This window comes from Artibeus jamaicensis, unplaced genomic scaffold (genome assembly GCF_021234435.1).
Source record: "Artibeus jamaicensis isolate MK-2021 breed Jamaican fruit bat unplaced genomic scaffold, CSHL_Jam_final contig_797, whole genome shotgun sequence".
Lineage (NCBI taxonomy): Eukaryota > Metazoa > Chordata > Mammalia > Chiroptera > Phyllostomidae > Artibeus > Artibeus jamaicensis.
Window position 1 is genome coordinate 1300835 of NW_026521977.1, and position 16550 is coordinate 1317384.

At 36.6% G+C, this 16550-nt stretch overlaps 1 protein-coding gene and 1 non-coding gene across 3 annotated transcripts in view; both read left to right on the plus strand.

Annotated features, from left to right (window-relative positions):
- Positions 1 to 16550, plus strand: part of IPO7 (importin 7) — a 64983-nt gene that overhangs the window by 43551 nt on the left and 4882 nt on the right. For both annotated transcript variants that reach the window (XM_037133793.2, XM_037133794.2), the window contains 10 exons: positions 7492 to 7581; positions 7984 to 8149; positions 8340 to 8500; positions 10874 to 11002; positions 12591 to 12657; positions 12957 to 13082; positions 13519 to 13616; positions 15268 to 15363; positions 16022 to 16242; positions 16339 to 16544. In XM_037133793.2, coding sequence (XP_036989688.1) covers positions 7492 to 7581; positions 7984 to 8149; positions 8340 to 8500; positions 10874 to 11002; positions 12591 to 12657; positions 12957 to 13082; positions 13519 to 13616; positions 15268 to 15363; positions 16022 to 16242; positions 16339 to 16544 — 1360 coding nt within the window. The remainder of the gene's footprint in view (positions 1 to 7491; positions 7582 to 7983; positions 8150 to 8339; positions 8501 to 10873; positions 11003 to 12590; positions 12658 to 12956; positions 13083 to 13518; positions 13617 to 15267; positions 15364 to 16021; positions 16243 to 16338; positions 16545 to 16550) is intronic.
- LOC119040782 (small nucleolar RNA SNORA23) lies at positions 7722 to 7906 on the plus strand. The gene has a single exon (XR_005080925.1). It is a non-coding gene; the product is annotated as a small nucleolar RNA SNORA23 (small nucleolar RNA).

The window sequence follows — 16550 nt, forward strand, 5'->3', positions numbered from 1 at the left end:
TTTAATGATTTAGTTAATTCTTCCTGTCCATGAACTCAGTATGTGCTTCCACTTATTTGTATCTTTAATTTCTTCAGTGTCTTATCATTTTCTGAGTAAAATACCTATGTAAAATACCTATTTTACATCCTTGGATAGATGTATTCTTAGGCATCTTTTTCCTTTTGAAGCTATTGTAAGAGGTTTTGTTCTCATAGTTTCCCTGATAGTTCATTGTTGGCATTATGAAAATGCTGTTGTATTGAGCGTTGGCCTGTGAACCAAAGGGTGGCCAGTTCGATTCCCAGTCAGGGTACATGCCTGGGTTGCGGGCTAGGTCCCCAATGGGGGGCATGCGAGAGGCAACCACACACTGACATTTCTCTCCTTCTCTGTCTCCCTCCCCCTCTGTCTAAAAATAAATACATTTTAAAAGAAAAAGAAAATGGGGTTGCTTTCATCCATCTGTTCTAGTAGTTTCTTGGTGGAATCTTTAGGGTTATGTAGAAGATCATACCATCTGCAAATAAAGACCGTTTTACTTCTTCCTTTCCAATTTGGATGCCTTTTATTTCTTCTTGTTTGATTGCTCTAGCTGAGACTTCCAGTACTGTGCCGAATGATAGAGGTGGAAGCGGACTTCCCTGTCTTATTTATGATCTTAAGGGGAATTCTTGTGATTTTTGCCCATTGAGTATGATTCTGGCACTGGGTTTGTCATACATGGCATTTATTATGTTGAGGTATGTTTTCTCTATTCCCTGTTTGCTGAAAGTTTTTACCATAAATGGCTGCTGGATTTTCTCAAATGCTTTTTCTGCATGTGCTTTTCATTCTTCGTTTTGTTTATACAATATGTCACACTTGTTGATTTGTGAATGTTGTACCAGTCTTGCATTTCTGAATAAATCCCACTTGATCGTGGTGTATGATCTTTTTGATGATGAATTGCTATATTGGGTTTGCTAGTGTTTTACTGAGGATTTTAGTACTTATGTTCTTCAGGGATATTGGCATATAGATTTTTTTCTCTGTAGTGTCTAACTGGTTGTGGAATGAGGATAATACTGGCCTCATAAAATGAGCTTGGGAGTCTTCCCTCTTCTTGAATTTTTTGGAATAGTTTAAGGAGAGGTGTTCTTGGAATGTTTGGTGAAATTCGCATGTGAAGCTTTCTGGCCCAGGTCTATTGTTTACTGGGAATTTTTTGATTACTGCTTCAATTTTACTAGGTATAGTCTGTCTTTTCAGAGTCTGATTCTTTTTTATTAAGTTTTGGAAGATTGTATGTTTCTAGGAGTTTATCAATTTCATCTAGGTTGTCCAATTTGCTGGCATATAGCTGATCATAATATTTTCTTGTAATCCTTTGTATTTCTTTAGTGTCTGTTGTTATCTCTCCTCTTACATTAGTGATTTTATTTATTTGGGTCCTTTTTTTTTTTCTTGATTAGTCTGGGTAAAGGTTCATCAATCTTGTTTATTTTTTTAAAACTCCAGTTTTTGGATTTATGATATTTTGCATCATTTTTATAGACTCTAAGTTCATTTCTTTCTACTCTGACCTTATTATTTTCTTCCTTTTACTCACTTTGGGCTTTGTTTGTCGTTCTTTTCTTTCTTTTTGTTTTTTTTAAGATTGTATTTCTAGCGAGAGGGTGAGGAAGGGAGAAAGAGAGGGAGAGAAACATTCGAGTGTGACAGATACATTAATCAGCCGTCTTTTACATGCTCCCAACCAGGGAACTTGCCCACAACCTAGGCATGTGCCTTCACCAGGAACTGAACCAGTGACCTCTCAGTTCACAGGCCAGCACTCAGTGTACTGAGCCACATCGGCCAGGACTGCCTATTGTTCTTTTTGACATTCCTATAACTATAAAGTTAGACTGTTTATTTGAACTACTTCTTTTCCTTTTTTTTTTTAAGATTTATTAATTTTTTTTTTTTTTTTTTTAGAGAGGAAAGGAAGGATAGAGAGAGAGAAAAACATCAATTTGTGGTTGTCTCTCACATGTCCCCTACTGGGGGCCTGGCCTACAACCCAGGCATGTGCCCTGACTGGGAATCAAACGCAATCCTTTGGTTCGCAGGCCTATGCTCAATCCACTGAGCTACACCACCCAGGGCTACTTCTTATTTCTTGAGATTATCCTGTAATGCTATGAATTTCCATCTTAGGACTGCTTTTTGTGTGTCCCACAGATTTTGTGTTGTTGTGTTCTCCTTTTCACTTGTTTTACAAGGTATCTTTTGATTTCTTCCTCGACCCATTTATTATCTAACAATATGTTATTTAGCTTCCATGTCTTTGTGTATTTTTAGTTATATTTTTGTGATTGATTTCTAGTTTCATGGCATTATGGTCACAGAAGATACTTGGTATGATTTCAATCTTAAATTTATTGAAACCTGTTTTGTGTCCTGTGGTCTGTCCTAGAAGATGTTCCATGTGCAGTTAAAAAGAATGTATATTCTGCTGCTTTGGAGTGAAATGCTCTGAAGATATCAGTTAAATCTGTTTGATCTAGTGTGTCATTTAAGGCCACTGTCTCCTTCTGGATTTTTCATTCTGGAAGATCTATCCACTGAACTCACTGGGGTGTTAAAATGTCCTTCTGTGACTGTATTTTTGTTGATCTCTCCCTTTAAGTCTATCAAGATTTCCTAAACGTGGTTAGATGATGTTCCTATATTGGGTGCATAAGTGTTTACTAGGGTTGTATCCTTGTTTTGGATTGTTCCCTTTATCATTACATAGAATCCTTCTTTGTCTCTTACTCTAGCCTTTCTTTTGAAGTCTGTTGTGTCACATACAGGTATTGCTATACCAGCTTTTTTTTTCTTTTCAATTTCCATGAAACATCTTTCTTATTCCTTTACTTTTAGTTTGTGTATCTTTCGTTCTGAGGTGGGTCTCTTGGAAACAGCATATATAACTATTTTTCTGTTTTTTTCTTGTTCTTCAATAAAGATTTTATTTACTTTTAGAGATAGGAAGGGAGTGAGAAAGAGAGGGAGAGGAACATTAATGTGTGGTTGCCCCCTACTGGGTACCTGTCCCCAAACCCAGGCATGTGCCCTGACTGGGAATCAAACCAGTTACCCTTTGATTTGAAGTCTGGTGTTCAATCCACTGAGCCACAGTAGCCAGGGCTGTGTTTGTTTGTTTGTTTGTTTGTTTGTTTGTTTGTTTGTTTGTTTTTAGAGGGAGGGAGAGAAACATCAGTATACAAGAGATACATCAATCAGTTGCCTCTTGCATGTCCCCAAATGGGGACCTGGCCTGTGAACCAGCTACCTTTTGATTCTCAGGCAAGCACTCAGTATACTGAGCCACACCAGCCAGGGCTCTTTTTCTTCTTTTTAAAGCCAGCCCTTTAACATTTGTTGCAGTACTGGTTTGGCGTTAACAAACTCCTTTAGCTTTTTCTTTTTCTTTTTTTTAAATATATTTTATTGATTATGCCATTACAGTTGTTCTATTTCCCCCCTTCATTCCTCTCCACCCTGCACACCCCTCTCCCACCATTCCCCCCTTTAGTTTGTGACCTCATGTCTCAAGTTGTTTAGATTCTATATTTCCCCTACTACTCTTACCCTGCCCCCTATCTATTTTCTATCTACTGTCTATGCTACTTATTTTCTGTACCTTCTCCCCCCTTCTTCTCCCACTCCCCTGTTGCTAACCCTCCATGAGATCTTCATTTCTATGGTTCTGCTCCTGATCTAGCTGTCCTCTTAGTTTGCTTTTGTTTTAGGTGTGGTACTTAATAACTGTGAGTTTGCTGTCCTTTCACTGCTCATCTTTTTTATCTTCTTTTTCTTAGGTAAGTTCCTTTAACATTTCATATAGTAAGGGCTTGGTGATGATGAACTCCTTAAATTTGATCTTATCTGAGAAGCACTTGTATCTGTCCTTCCATTCAAAATGAAAGCTTTGCTGGATAGAGCAATCTTGGATGTAGGTCCTTGCCTTTCATGACTTGGAATACTTCTTTCCAGCCCCTCCTGGCCTGTAAGGTGTCTTTTGAGAAATCCGCTGACAATCTGATGGGAACTCCTTTGTAGGTGACTGTCCCCTTATCTCTTGCTGCTTCTAGGATTCTCTCCTTCATTTTAATCTTGGTTAATGTAATTATGATGTGCCTTGGTGTGTTCCTTCTTGGGTCCAACTTCTTTGAGGACTCTCTGAGCTTCTTAGATTTCCTGGAAGTCTGTTGCCTTTGCCAGATTGGGGAAGTCTCTTTTATTATTTGTTCAAATAAGGTTTCCACTCGTGGCTGTTATTCTTCCCCTTCTGGTACCCCTATAATTCGGATGTTGGAGTGTTTAAAGATGTCCTGGAGGTTCCTAAGACTCTCCTCATTTTTTTGAACTCTTGTTTCTTCATATTTTTCTGTTTGGTCATTTTTTTCTTTCTTCTGGTCCACTCCCTTGATTTGAGTCCCAGTTTCCTTTCCATCACTATTGGTTTCCTGTGCCTTTCCCTTCATTTCAATTAGTTTAACCTTCATATGTTCCTCTAATTTGTGGCTAAAATCAACCAGTTCTGTGAGCATCCTGATCACCAGTGTTTTGAACTGTGCCTCTGATAGGTTGGCAATTTCTTGTTCGCTTAGATTTATGGGCTCTGGGGCTCTGAGTTGTTCTTGAGCCATGTTTTGATCTGTTCATGCCTGTTACGTATGAGGAGGGGAGCCTTAGTTGTTCACCAGGATGGGGCCACCCAGGTCCCTGGTTTGTGACGCTGTATGTGGGGGTGGGGTCAGAGAGGGCGCAATGGCAGTCCCCTCTGCTCCTTCCCATCGCTGAGGCCTGTGCGGTCTGTCTCACTGCTCTCTCCTTGGCTGGTTTATCTGCGCACGAATGTGTGACCGAGGTCAGCCTGCCGCCTTTCGCCTACACTGGGTCCGCCCTTGACTGCCTGCGTGCCTGGGTCGGGGGTCTTTTTTTCCTGACCTGCTCTGCTGCTGGCTCTGCCCCTCTTACTGGCCTGGCTGAGTGATTCATTGTTGTCAGACTACCGTATTGTTCAATTTTCTGTGGTTTGGCTGCGTTTTTGGTTGCTTAGACTTGGTTGTGGGAAAATGTACAGTGTTTCCACCTACGCCTTCATCTTGGTGGAAGTCCCTCCTTTAGCCTTTTCTTATCTGGGAATTTCTTTATTTCTCTTTCTGTTTTAAATGATAGCCTGGCTGGGTAGAGTGTTTTTGGTTGTAGGTTCTTGTGTTTTATCACTTTGAATATTTCATGCTGTTCCCTTATTTCACATACTGCATTTCTTTCTTTCTGACTGGTGCTTTTTTACAGTTTCTTGTCTTTTTTCATGCTATTGAATATTTTTATAATCAGCACTCTAAACTCTATATCTGATAACTTCCTTGCCTCCATTTCATTTAGTAGTTCTTCGGGAGAGTTCTCTTGTTCTTTCTTGGAGGGCCTGTTACTTTGTCTTCCCTTTTTGGCTACCTCCTTTTATGTGTTTCTGTGTATGAGGTAGATCCACAAAGAGGCTGGTGTAGTCTTATGTCAGACACAGTTTGTGACTGGCCCTGAGCAACCTGTTTGGAGCTGTTAGCAATCCAGAGCTTGTGGCTGGCTCCCAGTGACAGGCCAGGTATGTGCAGAAAGAACCAAGCTGTGCACAAAGGCCAGATTTTACCATCACTGGGCCCAACAGAAGGTCAATAAAGTCTCAGAGCTCAAGGGCTTAATTCCTAAAATAGCCTCCAGCTATACTGAGCAGCCAGTCTTCAGCTCCACTGGGTGGGTTGAGAAGGATTCCTATGGGTGGGGCTGCTTCCTCTCCAGGCTAATGCCTCAAGGAGTGGAGTGTTCTGAGGAAGGTGGCTGCTACAGTAGGAGGAATGATTCAAGACAGGGATCCTGATGGCTGACCCTTCAGCACTCTCCACAGAGCCAGCTTCAGTCTCTTCTGACATGTCTCTAGTCCGCTCTGCTTTCCTTCTGTGGGAGCCGAGGGTAAGTGGCTGTAAACAAAATTTTGTGTGTTGGTTTTTTAAGAAGCTCTCTGTGTCTCCAGCTGTCTCTGCCTGGTGGACAGAAACCCTACTGCTTTTCACAGCTGGGTGATACTTGGGTTCCTTTCCCAGTTCTGGTGCTCTATGCTGGGTAGCCCAGCTTGGGGTTTGGATTCCCGCAAGTCCCAGGGGGATCCCCACTCCCCCAGCCCCATCCCCCCACCACCTCTGAAATATCCCACCAGCACTTTAGCTGCTGCCCATGGGAGCCCAGCCATCCCTCTTGTGCTTCTGTACTCCCTACCATTCTCGTTGTGGTGATGAGGTTTCTTCCATAAGTCCTTGGCTTTTCTCCAGTTATTGTGCAGTTTGTTATTTAGGATGATTTCTCTATAATCTGGTTGTAATTCCAGTTTGGTCCTGGGGAGGAGGTTAGTGTAATTTCTACCTACTTAAGTTACGTCTTGGAGAAGCTACATGAGTTTTCTTTTTATGTTGCAAAACAATTGTAAAATAGAGGGTTTTTTCTTTTTAAAATTGATTTTTAAGGAAGTTTGTATACATGAATGCATCTATTTACAGCCTAGGAACATAATGCTTTTGTGCCAGATTTTCTAGGAAAGAATGAATGACTGGAGTGGATTTATCTTTAGAATCCTCAACTTAATTGTAAACATTGTGTCTGACTTCTTCATAAATAATAATCTAAAGTTTATTTATCACAAATGTCTTTTCTGGTCCATGGCCCATGCCAGGATCACACCATTGCATTTAGTTCTCATGTCTCATTAGTCAGTTCTTAAGTTTTGAAAGTATTTATCAGTTTTGATTTTGATTTAATATGCAATTCAAGGAACTCTTCTTAGAATCATGTTATTATTTTTAAAGTACAAGTATATTTTTAGATATCCAGATTATTCCTTAAAAGCAGGATGTTTATCAATCTTTGTTCTATTCATTTAGAACCTTTCCAGGGTTTTTTTTTCATTGTAGTAGTTTTGCAAGAAAAAGTTTTAAAAGGTAAGCAATAAAATCAACCACATTCTATTATTCAAATACCAGTGCTGCTAAGATTCAGTGCAGTTGCTTTCTAAACAAACGATAGAAAAGAATTTTAAAAATGTATTCAGTGTTTGTTTGTTTGTTTTTATTTTAATCTTCAACCAAAGATATGCTTGTTGAAATTTTTAGAGAAGGGAAGTGAGGGAGGGAGACATTAGTTCGGGAGAGAAAAATCGGTCAGTTCTCATATGCACCCTGATCAGGGACAGAACCCACAACCTAGGCATGTGCCCTGGTTTACAGGTTGACACTTCAATGAGCTGAGTCACATTGGGCCAGGGTGTATTCAGTATTTTTGGTGGCCAAGTTTGAGAAAAAGAAAATTGGATGTGGATATTAGAGTTCAAAGAACCAGAATAAATGTATGTTTAAAAATTGGTAGTAACCTTTAACACTGGTGTATCTGTTTGTTATTTGAGATTATTATACTTGAAACTGCTTCAAAAATATTTGTTTGTATTTACAGAAAAAGATCTACAAAGATCAGATGGAATACATGTTGCAAAATCATGTGTTTCCTCTATTCAGCAGTGAACTAGGCTACATGAGAGCAAGAGTAAGTTTTAATGTTGTATTAATTTATATATTTACATCTTGTAATGAATGACTTCTTGCTTATGTGGACTTTAAAAAGGGAAATGTTTTAATGTTCACTTTAAAAGCCATATTTCGTTTCATGTAAATCTTTAAATGGCTGATGTAATGTGTGCATAGTTTTCATCTGTGTCTGATAGCAATGTCTGTCTGTGTTTTGCATTCAGATCTTGCTATCCACACAAACATCATGCAGCCAAAGAGTAAGTTGGGATCATAGTACTGGTCTAGTGTGGTCTCGTTGGACATAATTTTACACTGGCCAGCCTCCAAATTCCCACACAGAATTTGGGGATTAGATATACTGTATAGTTTAGGGGAATTTAACATAAGATATAGCAACTCACTGCAATGTTTTTTAAAGGCTTGCTGGGTCCTTCACTACTTTTGTGAAGTGAAGTTCAAAAGTGACCAGAACTTGCAAACGGCCTTAGAACTGACACGAAGATGTCTGATTGATGATAGGGAAATGCCTGTGAAAGTGGAAGCTGCCATTGCACTTCAAGTATTAATCAGCAATCAAGAAAAAGGTAAAGTGTTTATCTCAAAAATAGTGCAGTGGGTTTTCACATGATTATATAAGGCATGATCCTAGGTACTTGACACATAATCTTCCTTTTCATGTAACATTATCTCTTTTTTACTCTGGTGTGTGTTATGTTAGGTTTTAAGGAGTTTTATCTATTTTGGCCTAAGTTGTTTTCTCTTTTCATCTTACAGCTAAAGAATACATCACACCATTCATAAGACCTGTAATGCAGGCTCTTCTTCATATTATAAGAGAAACAGAAAATGATGATCTTACCAATGTAATTCAGAAAATGATCTGCGAGTATAGTGAAGAAGTTACTCCTATTGCAGTAGAAATGACACAACATTTGGTATGTAATTTGAACCAATCATTTATGTATTACTTACCTTATAGAAAGCATTTTCATAGAGCTTACTATATGTAGATACTGTTAAAATCCTTTGATAAATATTTAACTTGTTTAAATCTCACACAGTCCTGTGTGAGGACTATTGTTATATTGAAATAAAACTTCAGATATAAAGAAATAAAGTGGTTTGCCCCATATCTAGAATGGGTGGGGCTGGATTCACATCTGAGCTATATGCCTATACGAAGCATATATCCTTAACTGTTACGTCACATTGCATTATGATTGCTTTGTTCATGTAGTTTCCTGGAATGTTTTGACACAATTTAAAGATGAAGTAGGCATGTTTGTTATAATTTTAAATATATATATATTTTTAGACAGGGGGGAAGGGAAGGAGAAAGAGGGGGCGAGAAACATCAGTGTGTGGTTGCTTCTCATGCACCCTCCAATCAGGGACCTGGCCCACAACCCAGGCATGTGCCCTGACTTGGGAATCAAACTAGCTATCCTTTGGTTCATACAGCACTCAATCCACTGAGCCACACCAGCCAGGGAGGTTATAAATGTTTTTAAAATGAAATTTGTGTAATGTTATTTTATTGATGGCCTTTGTTTACTTTACATAGCCCCAATCTTTGGAGAATTAAGTGAATTATTTCAGGGTGATAGAGAATATGACCATGTGTCCAACAGTTACTCATTTCTTTTCCCTCTACAATGAACTATTTGATGCAGTTTATATTCCTGCTGTTAAGATTTCAAGAATGTAACTCTTGGTATTTGCTATGGATTTAAGCAATGGCAAAAGTTTTGTGAATCCACCACCCATTTATGATAAAAACTCTCAGCAAAATAGTTCTAAATGGAACATAATATAATAAAAGCCATGTGTGACAAACCCAAGCCAATATCATGCTCAATGGACAAAAACTAAAAGTATTTCCCTTAAGATCAGAAACAAGACAGGGATGTCCACTTTTGCCACTCTTACTCAACACAATATTATAGGTCCTAGCCATAGTAATCAGAGAAAAAGAATTAATAAAAGGCATCGAGATTAGAAAGGAAGAAGTAAAGCTCATTATTTGCAGATTTTGTGATACTGTATGTTGAGAACCCTACAGCTTCCACCAAAAAAATGACTCAATTAATGAGCTTAGTAATGTAGAAGATACGAAATAAATATCCAGAAATCAGTTTCATATTTATATACCAGTAATGAATTATCAGAAAGGGAAACTAAGAAAACAAGCCCACTTACAATCGCATCAAAAAATAATGTAAAATACCTAGGAATAAATTTAGTCCAGGATATAAAAAACCTGTATTCCTAAAATTGTAAGACACCAAAGAAAGAAGTTGAAGAAACTACAAATAAATGGAAGCTTATGCTGTGTTCATGGATAGGAAGAATTAAAACTTCATTAAAATGTCCACATTACCCAAAGCAGCCTGTAGATTCAACGCAATTCCTATCAAGATACCAATGGTGTATTTGACAGAACTAGCATAAATATTCCAAAAATTTATATGGAATTATAGAAGACCCTAAACAGTAACAGTGATCTTGAGAAAGAAGAGCAAACTTGGAGGAATCAATCTACCTGATACCAAAGTATACTTACAAGGCCATAGTAATCAAAAGAGCATAGTACTGGCATAAATACAGACATAACAGATCTGTGAGACAGAATAGGAAGCACAGAAATAAACCCACTCCTTTATGGTCAATTATTATTTGACAAAGGAGGCAAGAACATACAGTGGGGTAAAGATTAGTCTAGTAAATAAATGGAGTAGGGAAAACTGGACAGATGTGCAAAAAAAAATGAAAGTAGACCACTTTCTTACACCATATACAACAATAACCTCAAAATGGATTAAAGAGTTGATGTAAGGCTCAAAATCATAAAACTCTGAGAAGAGTTTTACACTGGAAGTGCAATCTCTGACATTTCTTTCAGCGGTATATTTTTCTGATATATCTCCTCAGGCAAGGGAAACAAAAGAAAAAGTAACAAATGGGACTACATTAAACTAAAAAGGTTTTGCACAGCAAAGATAACCATCAACAAGATGGGAAGACAGCACACTGAATCAGAGAACATAATTGTCAATGATATATCTGATAAGGGCTTAATATTCAAAATTTATAAGGAACAGAGTTCAAGTAACTTGTTTAAGATACCCTAGTAATTCACAGAGTAGACTATTTAATTATAGTGTCCTCACTCTTAATTATTGTTAATCAATTTGGAGGCTTTGATTGATTTTGCTGTCCCAGTTGGAATATTTAAAAAATTAAGTTTTAGACCAAAATGTGTTTCGCTGCTTTAATGGCAAACCTAAATTATGTGCTTTTGAATCTAGGCAATGACATTTAATCAAGTAATCCAGACTGGACCAGATGAAGAAGGAAGTGATGACAAAGCAGTTACTGCTATGGGAATCCTGAACACCATCGACACTCTTCTTAGTGTAGTTGAAGATCATAAAGAGGTAACAAAATGATCCAGTGTTTTGAAGGGTTTAGGTTATTTCAAGCCATTCTTCATGAACTATCCTTTTTGGAGTTTCTAACTTAAAATGTTTGGTCATCTTTTCATGCACCTTCATTCTTCCATCTTTTAAGTAGTTCCATTTTTTTATGGATAAGATTGATATAGGATTTTAGTTTCCTTACTATTAGAAGGAAGAAGGTGTTTGTGTTACAGTATCTTTACCTCAAGGGTCAGGTTTTTGGCTTCCTCTTAGGTTACATTTCTCAGATCCAAAAGTATGGTGATTCCTAGGAAAACATATTCTATCTAGTGTTCCTTTAAATAAAAAATGTTTAAATTATGGTAGAATACTTTCAAGTGTACAGTTCCTTGGTGGTAAGTAGATTCACATTGTTGTGCAACCTTCCCTGTCTCTAGTTTTCTTTTTGAATTGTAAGTGAATTTTTTAAATGGAATTATTTGAAATGCACAGAAAAGAGAAATAAACAGAGAAAAACTCTTTATAAAGGGTATAACCAATACCCTTTAACCACCACCTAAATTTATTAGGTTTTAACATTTTACGGTATACCCATTAGACTTTATTTCTAATAAGAAAAACAATTTCATATAGATGTAATTGAAGCTATTGGGCTACGACTTCCTAATCTCATTTCCCTAATTCCTTCCCTTAGAAGTAATCAGTGTCCTGAATTTGCTATTTACAACACCAGTGTAGATATTTTTTACATTCATATATTACGTTTTCAGATTATCTGTTAATTGCCTTTTGCAACATGAAGTTTTAATAAACTCTTTTTTTATCTTAGATGATAATTGGAGATAGGCGGAAGCCATAAGGAACCCAAAAGTTAAACTACCTTATGGTTAACAAACCAGTTATTTGAAGAAGACGTATTTGAGATGGGTGTTCTGTTTTTAATTTCTGATTAGTAAAGTTTATTTATTTCCCCTTGCCTCTTTAGAAACATTCCCATGAATTTCAGGCATTCGTGATCTGACTGAAGACCATACTAACAGTTAAAAAGAAGTTATAATTTCTCTCTGTGTTGTATAACTTAGGGGCCTGGTTCTCTATCTCATATATTGAGATAATTATATAAGTGGAGGTGACTTAAGAATTATTGGTAGAGGTGGGAATAATGCTTTATTTCAGATAGCTGTGTATACCTCAGACAGTGACTTCTCAGTTATATCTGGGCTGAATTAGTCTATATTTACAAACAAAATTTTATTTTATTTTTTTACAAACAAAATTTTTAAAGTCTGTCTGCAGAATGGTGTGGCTCCTTTATTTTCATAATTATTTGTATTTTTCCAGTATGTTATTGTTTCCTTTTTGCATAGACTTTGCATATTATTCTTTATGTTTGTCTTATTCTGATGGTACTTCATTAAATTTGAATTTCAGGTTGATTCGTAACATCACAATATGAGTGAATCATTTCAAAGCAAAGAATTATCCATGATTTCTTAACAATATTAACTTTATATTTTAATGCAATGAATTGCATTATACATCATTCAGTTATTCATTCAGTGTGCTCTGATTCCTCCATGTGATTTTTTTTTCCTTCTCTTTTTAGATAACCCAGCAGCTTGAGGGAATCTGCTTACAGGTCATCGGAACTGTTTTACAGCAGCATGTCTTAGGTATATACCTGTGACTATCATAATAATTTTTTAAAAGATTTTATTTATTTATCTTTAGAGGGGAAGAGAAGGGAAGGAGAGAGGGAATGAAGTATCAGTGTGTGATTGCCTCTTGTGCATCCCCTGCTGGGAACTGGCCTGCAACCCAGGCATGTGCCCTGACTGGGAATCGAACCACGGTTGTTTGGTTTGAAGGCCCTTGCCCAATCCACTGAGCTACACCAGCCAGGGCCTATTGGTAATTTACTGCTGTTGCACATTAGCAAGCATTATACTAATTATTTCATATTTCTTTTTAGAATTCTATGAGGAGATCTTCTCTTTAGCACACAGTTTGACATGCCAACAAGTGTCTCCACAGATGTGGCAGCTTCTACCTCTGGTATTTGAGGTTTTTCAACAGGATGGCTTTGATTACTTTACAGGTAAGTCAAGTCAGTGTGGAAATACTCCCATTTTGATTTTTTTTTTTAGTATTTCAGTTGAACACATAGTTTTGAATATTCTAGGTGTATCCTTGTTTGCATGTTATCAGTAGCAGTTGATAAAAACCCATAGTAATGATTTTTGTTTTATATTAATATTTAGTATTGGTTTAGATTTTTTCTTTTAAACTTATTGTTGTACTCCTTACTGTGGGTGTTCTTTTTGTATAATCTTTGTGCTGTAACTACTAAATGTAAAGGAATTCACTTTAATAATGGTTCATTTCTATATCTAATTATAAATGAATATGCCTTAATTGAAAGTAAATGTTACAAACAAAACAATGTCATGTTTGCTTTCTTTTTTCTAAAGAGATTTTTCAGAAATAAAGCATTTATATTAGTAAAGGTAATTAACTGATGCTTTTTAATACAGATATGATGCCTCTGCTTCATAATTATGTGACGGTTGACACAGACACACTTCTGTCTGATACCAAGTATCTTGAAATGATATACAGTATGTGCAAAAAGGTAGGTCATTTTTAATTAATAGAAGAATATATGTCATGAAGCTGGTGCTATAAAAAACTGAAATTTTAAAGCAACATGATACCACATTATGATGAACAGAGTATATAGGTCTAACAGAATAAGGACTTTAACCAGTCGGAGAAAGACAAATACCCTATGATCTCACTTCTGTGGGGAATCTAATGAACAGTACACTAACAAAATAGAAACAGGCATAGATAACATGGAACATGTCAGACTGACTGACATCTGTCGGGGAGGAGTGGTTTAAAAGTTTAAACAAGACTTTCCTTTGGTGTTATGTTAATGGCTGGAGCAAGTATTTTCTGTCTGCTCTCTTGACATTTAATTGGAGTTATAAGTGTTTCTGATTTTTCACTGTGCTTAGAGCTTAACCTTAGCCTAGTTCTTTGCTGGGCTTTGAATTAAAAGAAGAATCTGGAGATTTTTTTAAAGGATCAGGATTTATTACAGATATTTTTTTAAATAAAATTCTTGGAGGCTGCAGAGGCTATATAGTAATTACCTAGTAAATAGCAAGATTGTAAAAATCATAAGATAAATTTCCAGTGAATGCTACTTTTTAAAATGCTTTTCTTAAACTTGAGGTATGGGGCTCTGGCTGGTGTGGCTCAGTGGATTGAGTGCCAGCCTGCGAACCAAAAGGTTGCTGGTTCAATTCCCAGTCACGGCATTTGCCTAGGTTGTGGGCCAAGTTCCCAGTGTGGGGGTTCGTGAACAGCAGCCACACATTGTTGTTCCTCCATCCCTCACCCTCTGTCTAAAAAATAAAGAAAATCTTGGGGAAAAACTTGAGGTGTGGGTTAAATACTTGAAGTGGGATCCTTTAGGAATCAAAGGTATCAAAGTGACTGTAATTGGTAATTTTTGAATTTCTAACTGTGCCTGTTGAGAGGCAGCAGGCTGTTTAACATGAAGCATTTAAAAAGTGATTTTACTCCATTGTTTTTAGATGTGCTTGTCCTTATTGATATCTTTCTTTTCTGAATACTTGATCATAAAGTAATCATCTAGATATGTTTACTTAATATTTATTGTCAATACTAGTATTATGATAATACTTTGGGTGCAGATATCTACACTATCATATTTCAAAACACTTACTGTTAATATTTTCAGACCTCTACTGCTAACTAGCATGCCTCATCCATGTTTTTTTGTCTGTGGACATTTGCCATCAACAAGCTGCCTTTTCTTTTCTCCTGTGCCACTCCAATGTCAGTATTTTTTTTTTTAAACTTATATAGAGAAAAGATTTTCCTAGCAATATCAGCTTAGTTTTTTTTGTAGTTCTTTACATAAGAGCCAAATATCCCTGAGAAAAGTTAGGTGCTTTAGTTAAGGTGAAGGTCCTTTGACATATTTGTATGAGAAAGTAGTTAGTGGTCAACACGCTATTGTCCAGAAATGGCACTATGGGAGAAGAGCTTTGATTATTTAGACCAAGATCCAGATTGCTAGAATATGACAGACTATCAATTCCACATCCTCACAGATGCTTATCCTATAGTCTGAATATTGCATATCTATTTGGAATATCTTAAATTCTCCAGAGACTGAAGGTGGGATAGAAATTCTCAGGTTGAAAGTTTTCATGATGCCTCACTCCAACTTATATTTTATTGATCAGGTTCTTACAGGAGTTGCAGGAGAAGATGCAGAGTGTCACGCAGCAAAATTGTTAGAGGTCATCATTCTACAGTGCAAAGGGCGTGGCATTGACCAGGTCAGTGAGGCTAACAATTAATGATTCGTTTGTGAGGCTTCAGAGAAGAAATCTTTCCCTCCACTTTTTTTCTTTTGGGCCATTTGTTATATATTCTGTACATTGTTGTTTATTATGACACCTAGATAAACTGGTTTAATATTTAACCAATGTATAATAATGATCATGTGTTTAATTTGACTGTCTTGTTTTATGATAACTTGTTAACATGCAAGGTAAGTTCTGTTTTGACCTTGATTTTGTTATATTTGCCATGTTATCACTTTGCAGTAAAATAGATTCAGTCATTAAATTTCCATGGCTGGTTTCAAAAAGAATTTTTTACAGTCTTATTGAGATATAATTGAAATATAACATTGTATAAGTTGAAAATATACAGTGTAATGAGTTGATATATATGTATATGGACATGGTTATCACAGTAAAGTTTGTCAATATAGAAATACTGAATCCATGATTGCTGTTGTGGTGAGGCTCTAATATCTCATTGAAGACTTGTCTCTTTCTAAGATTAAATTTCCCAGTGAAATGCCTCAATAAAAAACTATTGTATCATTTAATGGGGAAAGAGGTGAGGTGAAGCAAAAAGTAAGTTAATATGGGTAGGATAATTAGATTGCTATTACTTACACAGATATTTTTATAACTTTCTTTACAGTGTATTCCCTTATTTGTGGAAGCAGCTTTAGAGAGACTGACAAGAGAAGTGAAGACAAGTGAACTTCGAACAATGTGCCTGCAAGTTGCCATTGCAGCTTTGTATTATAATCCACACCTACTACTTAATACCTTAGAAAATCTTCGCTTTCCTAATAATGTTGAACCAGTTACAAATCATTTTATTACACAGTGGCTTAATGATGTTGATTGTTTCTTGGGGTAAGTGGCATATATTGGATATTTGTTTACTTAACTTTATAAGAAACTGCTTATTAAGAAAAAAAGAAAGAAAAAAATCTTTATTTTATTTTTTAGGCTACATGACAGAAAGATGTGTGTTTTGGGCCTGTGTGCTCTTATTGATATGGAACAAATACCACAAGTTTTAAATCAGGTTTCTGGACAGATTTTGCCAGCTTTTATCCTTTTATTTAATGGATTAAAAAGAGCATATGCCTGCCATGCAGAACATGAGAATGACAGTGATGACGATGATGAAGCTGATGATGATGATGAAACAGGTAAGG